Source organism: Microtus ochrogaster, chromosome X, assembly GCF_000317375.1.
Source record: "Microtus ochrogaster isolate Prairie Vole_2 chromosome X, MicOch1.0, whole genome shotgun sequence".
NCBI classification, from domain to species: Eukaryota; Metazoa; Chordata; class Mammalia; order Rodentia; family Cricetidae; genus Microtus; species Microtus ochrogaster.
The window spans coordinates 38,043,453-38,059,069 of NC_022026.1; the positions used below are offsets into that span (position 1 = coordinate 38,043,453).

General features: G+C 42.5%; 1 protein-coding gene across 1 annotated transcript in view; it reads right to left on the bottom strand.

The window, feature by feature from the left end:
• Nucleotides 1–7,210: 7,210 nt before the first annotated feature.
• Trmt2b (tRNA methyltransferase 2 homolog B) overlaps nt 7,211–15,617 on the bottom strand; it is a 50,592-nt gene continuing 42,185 nt past the window's right edge. Inside the window, exon 14 of the mRNA XM_013350554.2 lies at nt 7,211–8,752. Coding sequence (XP_013206008.1) covers nt 8,626–8,752 — 127 coding nt within the window. The 3' untranslated portion in view covers nt 7,211–8,625. The remainder of the gene's footprint in view (nt 8,753–15,617) is intronic.

Sequence of the window (15,617 nt, forward strand, 5' to 3'; positions counted from 1 at the left end):
AAAAATTCATATACTGGGTTGGAGAGATGGCTCAACTGTTAAGTATTAGGCTCACAAACAAAATGTCAAAAAGTTCAGATATTTGGACCATAGCCTACACCAATTAGGTCAGAATGACCACCTCAAGTCCTGTTAGCTATATTGAGATCTGGCCATTATGTCTTACCCTAAGTGACTCCTTGCTGTATTGAACAGTGGCTTTTGAGCTGTGCACTGCCCTTGGAGACTATATATATTCGAGACAGGGTTTCTTTGTGCATAGCCTTGGCTGTCCTGGAACTCAATCTGTAGACCAGGCTAGCCTTGAACTCACAGAAATTCACCTGCCTCTGCCTCCTGAGTATTGGGAATAAAGGCATGCGCCACCACTGTGAGTTCTCTGTGAGTGTGAGGCCAGTCTGGTCTACAGAGTAAGTTCCAGGACAGCCAGAGGTATAAAGAGAGACCCTGTCTCCAAAGACCAAAACAAAAGAACAACAAACTTAGCAAGTACACTAGACTAAGGGTGTACCTCCATCACTTGGACCCCATAAAGTGATGGACACCTAACACTGTGATGGCATGGCCCCATACCCACCTATCATCTGATACCTGGCATGGCCATGGCAAAGACCAATGATTCCCTGACATGGTTTGGTCCCTTACTGTTGAGAAAGCCTATTCAATTGCCTGCTATCCACCTATTTATTTGCCCATCTGGGCCTAACCCTACCCCACCATTTCTTGCTCTCCACCCAGTCTGCCTTTTAACCTCACAGCTGAACACTAATTTTGCTCCAATACTTGAGCAGCTGCCTCCCAGCACTGGTTGGTTCATTGTCTTGTCAACATAGACGTTTTCTGAGCCCACTGCTGAAACCTCTCAAACTCTGCGGCAGCCTCTTTAACTTGTATTCATTCTGTAACCCATACACGTACCCAGAGATATATGGATGGATCTGTGTGCTGTATGCCATGATAGTCGGAAAGATTGGAATAAACGAACTTGCATTCATCTCACCCAGGCTTCCAAGGTAGCTAGGTTTTGTGACAAATTGTCATTAAAACTGCTAAACCTTGTGAGTTTATTCAATAAATTCTGACACTGTGGAATGGCACAAAGATGTTCCTCTACATTTCTAGTGACAGCAAACTAGAAGGCTTTTAAAAGCATCATTGAAGGGCCATCAAAATGGCTCAGTGGGTAAAGGTGCTTGCGGCCAAGCCCAACAACCCGAGTTCAACCCCAGGCACCACATGATGGAAGGAGAGAACTGACTTCTCCAAGTTGTCCTCTGACTGCCACATGCAAGGTGCCGCATGAGCACACACATGATTAGAATGTACAGACGAGTCTGGGAAAAACCGTGGGTGCTAAAACTCCGGAAGTGACACAAGAGCAATGGCAAAAGCAGAGTGGTGGCTCACACCTGCAACCCTGGCACCAGAGGAGCTGAGGCAAGAGGACACTAACGAGGGTAATACAGCAAGACCCTGTTTCAACCCAACAACAACCAAAAAATGGGCCATTGCAAAATTGGCATTTTAATTTTGAAAATAGACCTCTTTTATTACATGCATTTATGTATTCAGGAGGTGCACATGGGGCGCTCAGAGAACAGCCTGTCAGAGTCAGTTCTTTCATTCCACCATGTGGGGCCTGGGAATTGAACTCACTGCCTTGGCAGCAAGTGCCTTTATCTGCTGAGCTATCTTGCCTGCCTTCAGCAACTTTAAAACGTGATTAGTGAGAAGCAGCCAGTTCTGAAAGACAGGAAGAAGCCCGAGGATAAATAACTTAAAACAACTGTCCTACTTTAAGATGAAGGTGGCCTCACTTTCTCCATGAGTATATGAGGGTTGATTTTATGACTCGTCTAGAATTACCAGCAGCTGATGGCATGAAACCCCATTTCTCCCATACCCACTGCTGTCATCTGTTTTCTACTGCTGAGATAAAGGCCAGGACCAGAAGGAACTTGGGGAGAAGAGAATTTATTTTAGCTTACAGATGGAGGAAGCCAAAGGAGAACCTGAAGCAGAGACCACTGCTTCCGGGCTGGTTCTCGTGGCTTGCCCACTTTGCTTTCTTATACAACCTAGGACCACCTGCAGTGGGCTGAGCTGCCCACAATAATCATCAACCAGGAAAATGCCCCAGAGACACACTCACGGGTCAGCCTGATGAATGATATCTTCTCCAGCGGCTCCCTCTTCCCACAATAACTCTACTTTGTGTCAAGCTGACAAAACAAACAAACAAAAACAACAAAAACTTACCAGCATACCCACCAAAACAATTATGGAAGACATGCAAAACTAAATGCTTTACAGGGACCCAGAGTGCTATCCAGAGGCCCTGCCTGGGTCTAGTGAGGAAGAATATCTGCGACCTGATGTGCACTTTTATTTAATACATCAACACCATCTTGGAGACAAAAACCAAAGACAAGGATTCCCACCACACCCATACACGTGTGAGAATTGTCTGGGAAGCTTTGAAAACAGTGGTGCTGAGGCCACACTCATAATGAATGACAGAACTATCTGAAGATGTTCTGTTCAAAAGTCTGTTTTAAGAGGTTTCCAGGGGCTAGTGAGATGGCTCAGAGGGTAACGGTGTTTGCCACCAACCTTGATGATCTGAGTTCCATCCCTAGTATCTACCCAGTAGAAGGAGAAAATGAACTCCCGCAAGTTGTCTCTGACTGCCACACTCATGTACACACATATAAACATACAAACAAGTGTCACGAAAGGTCCTTCGGTGATTTGTGTGCAACCAAGGCTAAAAGTTAGGGGTTCTGTAACTCGAGTGTGCATCAGCCATCACCAGCAAGTGATGGTAAAACACATCTCTGGATGCCAGCCCCAGAGGACCTAATTCAGCTGAATGAAGTCTAAAAGTCTATGCTTCTAACTGGCTCAAGTGATGCCAAAGCTGCTGGTCCAAAGAACACACTGGAAAAGTAAAGCCTCATCTAGAGTACTGGTGCTCAGCTTTGGCAGCATATTAGAATCACAAAATGTATGGAGGGTACATGTTAAGAATAGTAATACCTGATGTCCCAACCCAAGGAAATTGATAAAGGATACCAACTGAAGGTTTTTAACCATAAATAAAAATACTTGGGAATATACCCAAGAGAGGCCCTATCATACAACAAAAGTATATGCTCAACTATGTTCATAGTAGCATTGTTTGTAATAGCCATAACCTGGAAACAACCTAGATGCCCTTCAATGGAAGAATGGATAAAGAAAGTGTGGAATATATACATATTAGAGTATTACTCAGCAGTAAAAAACAAGGACTTCTTGAATTTTGCATACAAATGGATGGAAATAGAAAACACCATCCTGAGTGAGGTAAGCCAAACCCAAAAAGAGGAACATGGGATGTACTCACTCATAATTGGTTTCTAGCCATAAATAAAGGACATTGAGCTTATAATTTGCGATTCTAGAGACGCTAAATAAGAAGGTGAATCCAAAGACAAACATACAGGCATCCTCCTGAATATTAACCTTCATCAGGCAATGAAAGGAGACAGAGACAGAGATCCACATTGGAGCACAGGACAGAAATCTCAAGGTCCAAATCAGGAGCAGAAGGAGAGGGAGCACAAGCAAGGAACTCAGGACTGCGAGGGGTACACCCACACGTTGAGACAATGGGGATGTTCTATCGGGAATTCACCAAGGCCAGCTGGCCTGGGTCTGAAAAAAGCATGGGATAAAACCGGACTTGCTGAACATAGCAGACAATGAGGACTACTGAGAACTCAAGAACAATGGCAATGGGTTTTTGATCCTACTGCACGTACTGGCTTTGGGGGAGCCTAGGCAGTTTGGATGCTCACCTAACTAGACCTGGATGGAGGTGGGCGGTCCTTGGACTTCCCACAGGTCAGGGAACCCTGATTGCTCTTCGGGCTGATGAGGGAGGGGGACTTGATGGGGGAGGGGGAGGGAAATGGGAGGCGGTGGCGGGGAGAAGGCAGAAATCCTTAATAAATAAATAAATTAAAAAATAAAAAAATACTTTAAAAGTTTGCAGGCAAGTGAGTGTTGGGCAGATTAAGTCAGTCTTGGAAAGACAAATACCATGTTTTCTCTCACATGTGATTCATAGAGTTTAAATATATATACAATTAGATATGACCTAAAAGTAGAATCGAGAACTGTCTAGGTGATGAAAAGAAAAAGAAACTAACATGAATGGAGTGAGGAGGCTTTGCAGGGGGAAGAGATGGCCAGTGTATAAGTGTATTGTTAAATGAAGATGTCCTTATGTAATGGTACTATATACGCTGTATAAAGACAAAGTTCTTAAAGAAATCTCCAAGAGCAATAGCCCAAATAGCAAAAGAACCCAAAAGAACTAAAACATTTTTAAAAAACAAAAAGAAAACATCCTTATGAAATACAAGCTGTCTAATAACTATGTGCTATGAAAAAATGTAAAGGAAGAAAAGAAGGCTGATCCCTGGGCCTTTCCCCGCAAAAATGAATCTGTGTGTAGTCCAGACTGGCCTTGAGCTCACAGCTAGTCCGCTGCATTTGTCTATCAAGTTACTGGGATTACAGGCATAAGCATTGAAACCCAGATCCCTTCTAATGTTTTAAGTGAGTATGTACTGTCCTGTGTAGTGTGTGTATTTCTGTATACAATGTTGTCTTGACATCTTGATTAACCTTGTGGCTAAAGATTCTACCAGCCCCCGCAGGGCTAGTCACTTTGTGGAGACAGAAAGGGCTGAGCCCAAAGCTATGTTAGTCAGCATTCCATCACTGAAACGTGATTCCTAAGATAAACAACTTGAAAGCTTGTTTTAGCTCACATTTCTGGTCCACGGCCATTTAGCCCATTGCTTTTGGGCTGGTAGCAAGTCACATCAGCAGGACAAAGGAACATATGGTAGAGAAAAAGCTTGTCACTCCATGATAGCCAGGAAGTAAAGAGAGGGAGAAGAAAGGAGCAGGAACCCAATATTCCTATCAATGATCTAACTTCCTTCCATGAGATCACCGGTTCTCAAGCTGCGGGTCACAGTCCCTTTGGGATCAAATAACCCTTTCACAAGGGTGGCATATCAGATATTTACATTATGATCCATAACAGTAGCAAAATTGCAGTTATAAAGTAGCAATGAAAATAATTTTATGGTTGGGGGGGTCAACACAACATGAGGAACTGTACTAAAGGGTTGCAGAATTAGGAAGGTTGAGAACCATTGCACTAGACCCTACCATCTAAAAGTTCCATGACCTCCCAATGGTGCCACAGGCGAAGAACAAACTTTTGACACTTGGGCCTTCAGGAACATTTCCAGGTCTAAACAACAATATCTCTGGAGAATAAAACAACCATTTTAGATCATACTTCCTGCAACCACCCCGAATATCCAGAAAGGCAACACTCTTCTACCTTTAGCATCACAGGCCACTAGAGGCCACCCCTATAGCTGAAAGACCTGTCAAAACTGTTCAAATTAGTTGGACATAAACTGCTGTCAATTCTCCACCTTTCCTGAGGAAAACCCAAAGAATAACACTGCCTAAACCTTTCCCTCATATCTGCCTTCTGCCTGCTGATGATTCTGGTGTCTTCCCTATGTAGACCTGTGGCAAACTTCATACTCTAGCACTATGAATGTACACTATGCTGTGTTCTTGAACTTCCATGTCTCTTCTTGCTGCTGCACCTGACTATCTCCGAAAGTAATGTACAACATTAGTTGTGAGTAGTGGCACATAGTCATAATATAATTCAATATAATATGAGGGGTAAAGATCAGCCTTAGCTACATAAGGAGTCTGAGGCCAGCCTTAGGCTAATTGAAACCTTGATTCAAAACACCAACAAAGCAGGCTGGAAATGAACCTCTATTGATAAGAGTATTTGCTTAGCATGGGCAAAGCCCTGGGTTCAATTTTCCAGCATGACATAAAAATTAAGTCTGATTGTACACACATGAAAATGAAACAGAACTCAGGAGACAGAAGCAGGATGATTAGAAGCTAAAGGCCATTCTTGGCTGTATTGTGTGGAAGACATCCTGGAATACATGACATCCTATGGTGGTCTGAATGACAAAATGCCCCATAGGCATAGATTTGTATGCTCAGTCCCAGAGGCTGCACAGCCCAGAGACCTAGAATAGAACCAAAGATGACTGGCAAAAAGTCACAGTGATGATGTCTAATGACAGTCTGCTATACTTGCTGCCTAGACCAATGGTCATCAGAGAGGCTTCACCCAGAAACTAGCGGGAACAGACGCAGAGACCCACAGCCAAACATTAGGCAGACCTTGGGAAATCCCGTTAAGAGGGAGAGGAAGGATTGTAGGAGTCAGAGGGGTCAAGGACACGACAAGAAAACCCACAGAATCAACTAACTTAGGCTCACGGGGGCTCACAGAGACTGAACTGACAACCAGGGAGCTTGCGTGGGACTGACCTAGACTCTCTGCACATATGTTACAGTTGTGTGGCTTGGTCTTTTTGTGGGACTCCTAACAGGAGCAGGGACTATCTGGCTGCTACCTGCTTTTGGAGACCCTTTCCTCCTACTGGGTTGCCTTGTCTAGCCTTAATAGGCGAAGAGGTGTCTAGTCCTACTGCAATTTGATATGTCAGGGCTGGCTGATATACACGGGAGGCTGCCCTTTTCTAAAGAGAAAGGAGGAATACTAGATAGGGGAGGGTATTAGGTAAGGATTTGGAAGGAAAGGAGGGAGGGAGGGAAAACTGATGGGGCTGGGAAATAAATAGAAAGAAAGAAAGAAAGGAAGGAAGGAAGGAAGGAAGGAAGGAAGGAAGGAAGTAAGGAAGAAAGGAAGAAAGGAAGAAAGGAAGAAAGGAAGAAAGGAAGAAAGAAAAGAGAAAAAGGTACGGCCTTGTTGGAGAAGGTGTGTCACTGGGAGGGGGCCTTGAGCTACTGCTCTGGAACCTTGCCTTCCTTTGTGCCACCACACTCTCTACCATGATGATAATGGGCTAACCCTTCGTAACTGCACACAAGCCCCCACTTAAATGCTTTCTTTTATAAGGGTAGCCTTCTTCATGGTGTCTCTTCACAGCAACAGAACACTAAGACAGATGCTACCGCAAAAATATACAATATTTTTTTATAAGTTTTAACAGCTATCTTCTTTTGAGAAGCAGTCTGCTTTCAGAGCATTTAGAAATAAGACAAATTTTAATTACCTGTTGAGCTGATTATTATGTTGTAAGTCTGGCCACACATGCTAACTTCCTTGGCTTCCAACCATGAGTGTTCAAAATATATAGCATAAATGGCTAGGCAACCACCCAAGGACAATTCCAGAATTGAAAAGTTCATGGACTACAGATGAGTGAATACAGTTGGTCTCAATATCCACTTTATTATAGTGTGTTCTGGATTACTAGAGGCTTCTGATGCTGTCTTCCCCCATAACACTCAGCACAATCAGAAGTATTCAGCCCCTACTTTGAGAGTTTCTTAACCCTTCTGGGTATCTCTACTGACCAATTCTCCTTCTACAGGTAAGAAATAAATGGTGCTACTATTCCTAGAAATAACCACATTTTCTTTTTAATTTTTTAAAAAACTATTTTGTTAATTATGTATATTTGCATGTGGGTGAGTATGGGTTTCTGCATGTGAGCGAGTGTCCATGGAGGTCAGAATAAGGTATCGGATCCCCTGGCCTACAGTTACAGGCAGTTGTGAGCAGCCTGTCGTGGGTACCAGCAATCAAGCTTAGGAATTCTGCAAGAGCTATATGTGCCTGGGTGATGCTGAGCCGTTTCTTCTGCCCTGGATATAAGCACATTATTAAAGGACATTTTAGAAGTGTCAAAGTCTAGACAATCTAACTGCCCTGTAATCGCTACATAACATTGTCTGCTTTTGTGTGTATGTAGTGTGTGTGTATGTATATGTGCATGTATGTATGTATGTATGTATGTATGTATTATGTATGTATGTATGTACCTGTGACTACACTTGTAGAGGCCAGCAGTTGATAAACATTTTCCAACTCCTTTTTTTGAGAAAGGGTCTCTCACTGAAGCTGGAGCTCACTTCTTAGCTAGACTGGCTGGTCAGGAAAGCTCTCAGGATCCCCCTGTCTCCAGTTCCTAGCACTGAAGAACAGACCTGTTATTTGAATGTGAATGCTGGACTCGAAACTCAGGTACTTGTGTGTGTGCAATAAGCAAGTGACCTATTTAGCTTCCCCACCCCGCCCTTTTTTTTTCCCAAGACAGAGTTTCTCTGTGTAGCTTTGGAGCCTGTTCTGCAACTCACTCTGTGGATGAGGTTGGCCTTGAACTTACAGAAATCCACCTGCCTCTGTCTCCCAGTGCTGGAATTAAAGGCATGTACCACCACCGCCTGGTTCCCTAGCCCCTTCTTCTGCTTTGTAAGAAATCCAAGGAGTTTGGAGCGTTCAAAGCTAGGCAAATATGGGTAATCCCAAAGAAATATGACAAACTATAGTTCAATCCGCCTCAGAGGAGGCCAGCTAAACTCTTGCTGGGGATACAAAGACTGGTTTCCTGGGAGGCACATCCATGGTCTCCAATGCAGCAACAGGCCAAACCTGATGACGTTCCTGAAACTTCAGCCGTAGCAGCCTGCAGTCTCCTAGCCTTATCGAGTGAAGAGGAGTACCAGTTCACAGTGTGGGGTGTGGGGAAACAAATCCACGGGTACAGCTTCTCTCGGGACAAAGGGTTCACCGTGGAGCTTCTTAGCAGAGTTTGGAGGACAGCACAGCCTGTAGAAAGAGACCATAGGATCAGTTCACAGAAAAAAGAGAAGCAACTACCAGACTCGGGAGGCAGAGGCAGGCGGATCTCTGTGAGTTTGAGGCCAGCCTGGTCTACCAAGGGAGTTCCAGGACAGGCTCCAAAGCTACAGAGAAACCCTGTCTCGAAAAACCAAAAAAAAAAAAAAAAATTGAAGTTCTTCCTCTGTAGCCACACAGGCCTATGTGTCTGGCATCTCCATGACTCATTATTTCCATGTAACTGTTTTGCTTAGCCATCTTCCTCACCAAAGTACAAATGTTCAACTTACAGTGAGGTTATGGCCCAACAAACCCATTGCAAGCCAAAAATACTAAATCAAAATGCATCTAAAGGACTGCGAATATGCTTTGGTTGTCAAAGTATCTGAGTTCAATGCCCAGAATCCATGTAAAAATGTAAAGTGTGTTGGCATATGCTTGCAAACCAGTTCTAGGGGGTGCAAAACAAAGCAGATCCCTGGGGCTCACTGCTGGCCAGCCTAAACTCCTGGGTGAAATCCAGGCCAGTGAGAGAGTCCTGTCTCAAAACCCAAGGCAAATGAGTCCTGGGGAAACAACACCTTTAGGTTGTCCTTTGGTGCATGCACACATGCACATAAAAATGTATCCAAGTAGCTGGGGTAAATCTCAGTCTCTGAGCTAGAGCATATGATTAGCATGTACAAATTTCTGGGTTTCAACCCTATACATACATACATACATACATACATACATACATACATACATACATATATAGTATATATAATTTATATGTGTATGTAAGGTATATATTGTCAAACATCACGGCTTACATTCATAAGACCCTGAGACAGGTCTTTCCTAAAAAGGTTGTTCCAATTTCTACCAATTCTTTTATAGTTTTACACTATCAGACTTTCTTTTTACCATATGTACACAGTATCTTGCTGAAATTGAAACTGCTTTGCCTTTTTGAGGACATGTTTAGTAATTTTCTCAGTGTGATATCTGAATTCTAGGTTTAGTCTTAACCACTGCATTTTAAAATTCACTGTTATTATATATAATGTGCAGTATAATGAATACTTTCATCTGAGTCAAAATGGAATAACATTAAGAGGTGCACAAGGTAATCTCCTTTGCCATCTCTCATATGTCCCCAGTTCTTTCTTTTTAAAATATTTTTAGATTTATGTAATTTTCATGTGTATGAGTGTTTTGCTTGTATATATGTATATACACAACATGCGTGCCTGGTGTCTGGGGAAGTCAGAAAAGGGTACCAGGTCATCAGAAATTGGATTTGCCCATGGTTATGAACCACCACATGGGCACTGAAAACCAAACTCGAGTCCCTCTGCAGGAGCTCAAGTGCTCTTAACCCCTTAGCTAGTTCTACAGCCCTGTTCCCAGTTCTTTCTAGACAGAGACAATTAATTGTTATTAGGGTCTATTTCTGAAGGGGGGGTCCTTCCATTAATTCATTTTTAAAGAAAACATACAAAGTGATGGGCTTCCTTGAGGTATTTTCATTCACTTATATCATATCATTCTCATTAACTTTTTTCCTCCTCCACCCTTCCTTGTGCTTCCTGCCTTTCTGACTGAGTCTCTTCCTTCCCCCAGGGAGCTTCCTCTTCCACTTACCATAGTCCCTTAAGATTCCCTTGCTATTTTCTATTCTACACCCAAACTCACACATACATGCACAAATGTTTATAATGTAGACTCCACGTATAAGAGAAAACATTTAGCATTTGTCTTCCTAAGTTTGTCTTATTTCACTTAACATAATAATATCCAGTAATCAAATTCCCTGCAAATGTGATTTCATTCTTCAAGATTTACCCTTTCATCATGTATATATGTGTGTGTGTGTGGTGCATGTAAGTGCACACACATGCAAGCACATGCATGTGAATAGCTGCCCAAGGAAGCCAGAGGTGTTCGAGTCCCCTGGAGCTGAAGTCACAGGTGGTTATAAGCTGCCTATTGTGGGTGCAGGTGATGAAAGTCAGCTCCTCTGCAAAAGCGGTACATTCTCTTAACTGCAGAACCATCTTTGTAGCCTCAATTTAATTGCTCATTATCAGTGTCTCATATAACTGACTAGAGTCTCTCTATGAAAGTATAAGCAAGCACAAATGCACGTTCTTCTCATCCTTCAAATTAACCTAGTATATGAACAATTCTATACCTTACTAGTTCTATTTAGTGACAACCTTATCTCAGAACTTAAATCAAAAGCCACAAAAATATACTTGACTGTACTTCAAAAGATACTATTGAGCAGTGTATTGTAGCGCACATCTTTAATCCCAGCACTCAGAGGCAGAGGCAGGCAGAACTCTGTGAGTTTGAGGCCAGCCCAGTCTACAAAGCAAGCTCTAGGATAGCCAGAGCTACACAGTGAGACAATGTCTCAAGAAGACAGATGGAGAAGGAGGACGAGGAGAAGGGAGAGGAGGCAGAGGAAGAAGAGGAAGAGGAGGAGGAATTGGGGATGTAGCTCCGCAGCAGTGGAGTACTCACTGGCTTGTGTGAGGCGCTGGATTTGATATCTAGCAATGCCCGTGAACACAAACAGAGACATGTACACAGAAAACAGATAGAGAACAAGCAAAGAGGGATTTCTCCAACTCATATACTTGACATGGAACTTCTATCAAACATACAGAAGAATTCTAAACACTCAACAGTAGAAAGTCAACCCAGTTAAAGATGGACGTAAGATCTCAATCTTGTATTAACCAGCAAATATCTCAAGGTTTACAGCTGACTAAAACAGGAGCTGGAAAAATAGCTCCTTTGGCAGACTGCTAGTCTAGCCTGCACAAAGACCTGGGCTCAATCCTCGGCACTTCATAACCATATTCAATGGTGCATGCCGGTAATCCTAGCACGAAGGAGATGAAGACAGGGGATCACAAACTCAAGGTCAATCTGGGCCATCATTGAATGCATGAGACCCTATCTCCAAAGAAAATGCAAAAAGATATATTAAAAAAAACAAAACTCTTGGCCTAGCGATGGTGGCTCACGCCTTTAATCCCAGCACTCAGGAGGCAGAGGCAGGTTTGGTCTACAGAGTGAGTTCTAGGACAGGCAGGTACTTGGAGAAACCCTATCTTGAAAATACAAAAACAAACAAACAAAAAGAACCATTCAAAAACCTTTAGTCATTGGGGAAATGAAAAGAAAAGCCACAATGATATACCGAATTGCCATCTTAAGGGGAAAAAAGGCAGCAACCAGAGCTTAAGATATACCTCACTGGAAGAATACCTGCCGACTAGGACACAAGTGGTCCTGGGAGTCATTGCCAGCACGGCAAAATATTTTTTTTTAAATTAAATAACAAGACTTTGTGAAGGTACAGGAGAAATATAGAGAAAGTAGAATACTACTGTTGGTACAATAAGGCAGCTGTTTGAAAACCAAGCGAAGCTCCTCAAAGGGTTCAACTAGTTTCCATTATGGGCCAGCAATTCCCCTCCCAGGTCTTTCTCAAAGAAAAATGAAAGAAAAACTTGCACTTGAATATTCATTGCAATGTTATTTATAAAAACCATCAACCCATGAGCAGATAAGTAAGACACAATATATACATACAATATTATTCCCTTTTAAGGCCAAAAAAAGAAAATGAAAGACCAATAAATGTTTAAACACAGATGAACATCACACATTATGCTAAGTGAAAGATGTAAGGAAGCACACAATACATGACACAATTCAATTCAATGAAATGCCAGGCAAAGCCTTAAACAGAAGGCACATTACTGGCTGCCTAAGGTCAGACAGCAGGGGTGGAGCTAGGCAGTGATACTAAAAGGCACAGGTTTTTTATTTTGAGATGACAAAAACAATCTGGACTTAGGTGGTAATAATGGCTGCATGAGTTTGAAAACAAACCAACCACAACTCATTGAACTGTATACTTAAACATAAAAGTTATCCCGTCAGTGGTAGCGGACACTTTTAATCTCAGCACTCAGGAGGCAGAGGCAGGTGGATCTCTGTGAGTTCGAGACCAGCCTGGTCTACAGATCAGATTCTAGGACAGTCAGAGTGGAACACAGAGAAACACTGTCTAGAAAAAACAAAAACAAAAAAAGCAAAAATGAAAGAGGAGAGATAGATTGATTGATTTTGGTTTATATATATATGGGTGTTTTGCCTACATGTATGTCAGAGGGATGGAGGCCAGCAGAACAAGGCTCTCTGAATTGACTAAGCAAGGCACATATGAGCTCACATAGACTGAAGCAGTAAGCTTGGGTCTGTTTTTGTTTGTTTGCTTGTTTGTTAAGACAGGGTTTCCCTGTAGCTTGGAGCCTGTCCTGGAACTTGCTCTTGTAGACAAGGCTGGCCTTGAACTCACAGAGATCAGCTTGCCTCTGCCCCTAGAGTGCTGGGATTAAAGACATGTGCCACCACCGCCCAGCTGCCTGCTTGGATCTGCACCAGGTCCTCTGCTATCAGCTTAGTGTTTTGATGGGGCTCCTGTCTGAGAGAACTAGTGGATCTCTGGGTCCTGGGCCTGCTCTTGAGACTTTTCCTCCTGTTGGGTTGTCATGTCCAACTTTGATATGATAGTTTTTGCTTCATGTTTTTATATTTTATTTTGCCATGTTTTGTGGTTATCTCTTAGAAGCCTGTTCTTTTCTAACGAGACAGAAAGGGAACAGATCCAGATGGAAGGGGAGGAGGGAGGAAGTGGAAGGGGTACATAGAGGAAGACTATAATCAGGATATATTGTATGAGAAAAGAACCTATTTTCAATTTTAAAAAAAGGCTTGTTTTAGTTTATGTGTGTGGGCGTTTTTATTTTGGTAAAATACATGTAACACGGAGGGTGTGGTGGTGCATGCCTTTAATCCCAGTACTTGGAAGGCAGAGGCAAGCAGATCTCTGTGAGTTGGAGGCCAGCCCGGCCTACATGAGGCAGGGCAGGCTCCAAAGCTACACAGAAAAACCCTGTCTTAATCCCCCCAGCCCTCTCCCACCCCAAAACAACAAAATATATGTAACATGAATTTTAAGCACTTTTAAATATATTTTATTTTTTGAGACATGGTCTCATTATGTAGCTCTAGAACTCAGTATGTAAACCAGGCTGGCCTCAAATTCACAGAGATCTGCCTGCCACTGACTCCCAGGTTCTGAGATCAAAGGTGTGTTCCACCACTGTACCCAATAATTAGAGAAGGTTGTGAGCCACCATGTAGGTGCTGGGAACAAAACCAGGGTCCCCTGCAAGAGCAACAAGTGCTCAAGTGCTCTTAACCACTGAACTATCTCTAGTCCCATGAAGTATGTTTTTTTAATTGGTAAAATTGTATGAATTATAAAATAAATCTCCATAAAGCTGCTGAAAACTAACATATTGTCAAGATTTTCCATTATCAGTACATTATATTTTTCTACATAGTGGTAGTCTTCCATCTTATGGATAAATCATAAATAATTTATCCAGTTCTCTTCTGATGACTTTCATATTTTCTCTTTTAATGTTAAAATATTATAATAACTAATTTTATGTCATTTATGTTTGGGAGTGCAGGATAAAAATCAGAGGAATGGGAGCGGAAGAGATGGCACAGTAGTTAAGAAACTAACCAGAGGACCCAGGTTCAATTCCCAGCACCTATTTTTTTTTTTTTTTTGCTTTTTTGAGACAGGGTTTCTCTGTGGTTTTGGAGCCTGTCCTGGAACTAGCTCTTGTAGACCAGGCTGGTCTTGAACTCACAGACATCCGCCTGCCTCTGCCTCCCAAGTGCTGGGATTAAAGGCGTGCACCACCACCGCCCGGCTGAATTCCCAGCACCTATACTACAGCTCACAACTGTCTGTAACTCCAGTTCTAGGAGATCTGAAGCCCTCTTCTGGCCTCTGTGAGATCAGGCAATGCAAGTGGTGACATACATACAAGGCACTCATACATATATACTCATACACATGAAATAACATAAAACATTTTCTAATTGAGGCATGTAATTCTGGGTCACCAAGTATGCATATATTTAAATTTTTAATCTACATTACTAAATTTACCTCCAAAGGGATGATACCGACTTGTACAGATTAGTGCTCAATTCATACCAGCAAAAAATTTTGATTTCTAGTGTTCCCATAATGTCAACAGTGCATTATCAAACTTTTGCATATTTTCCAGTTTGGAACATAAAAAGTGTTTCTCTAGGGATGTGGCCCCTGGTAGGCTGCCGGAAGATAGCCTGCGAGCATACAGGCAGCACTAATTGGACTCAGTGGGTTATTTAAAGAAAAGAAACATGGAGTTGGGAGCAGGATGTGTTGGGGGTCTAGAAGGAGTTGGGGTGGGGTAATAGGTTGGATATGATCAAAATGTGCTGTATGTATACACCTATACACAGACGGGGGTGGATCTCAATGTACTTTGCTACAGGTTTTAGACAGACTGTTTCTATGTAGCTCGAACTGGCTTCGAACTCACAATACTACTGCCTCATTATCCTGAGTGCTGGATTACAGGCAGGTGCCACTAAGCCTGGTTTCAATAGTTTTAACTCTCATTTCCATTCTCTTTCTGTGTCTGTTTTTCCTGACATAATCTTTCTATGTAGCCCTGCATGTCCTGGAACTCATTCTGTAGACCAGGCTGGCCTAGCACTAAGAGCTTAGCCTGTCTCTACCCTGCAAGTGCTGGGATTAAAGCATCCAGTTTATATTTCTATTTTCATGGTGAGGCAGCATCATCTTATAATGCATCAATGCATTTATAATACTTCCTTTGCATATACCCTGTTAGTTTTCCAACTGTACAGTTTTCCTGTTTCTTTTTGGTTTTTCGAGACAGGGTTTCTCTGTAGCTTTGGAGCCTGTCCTGGA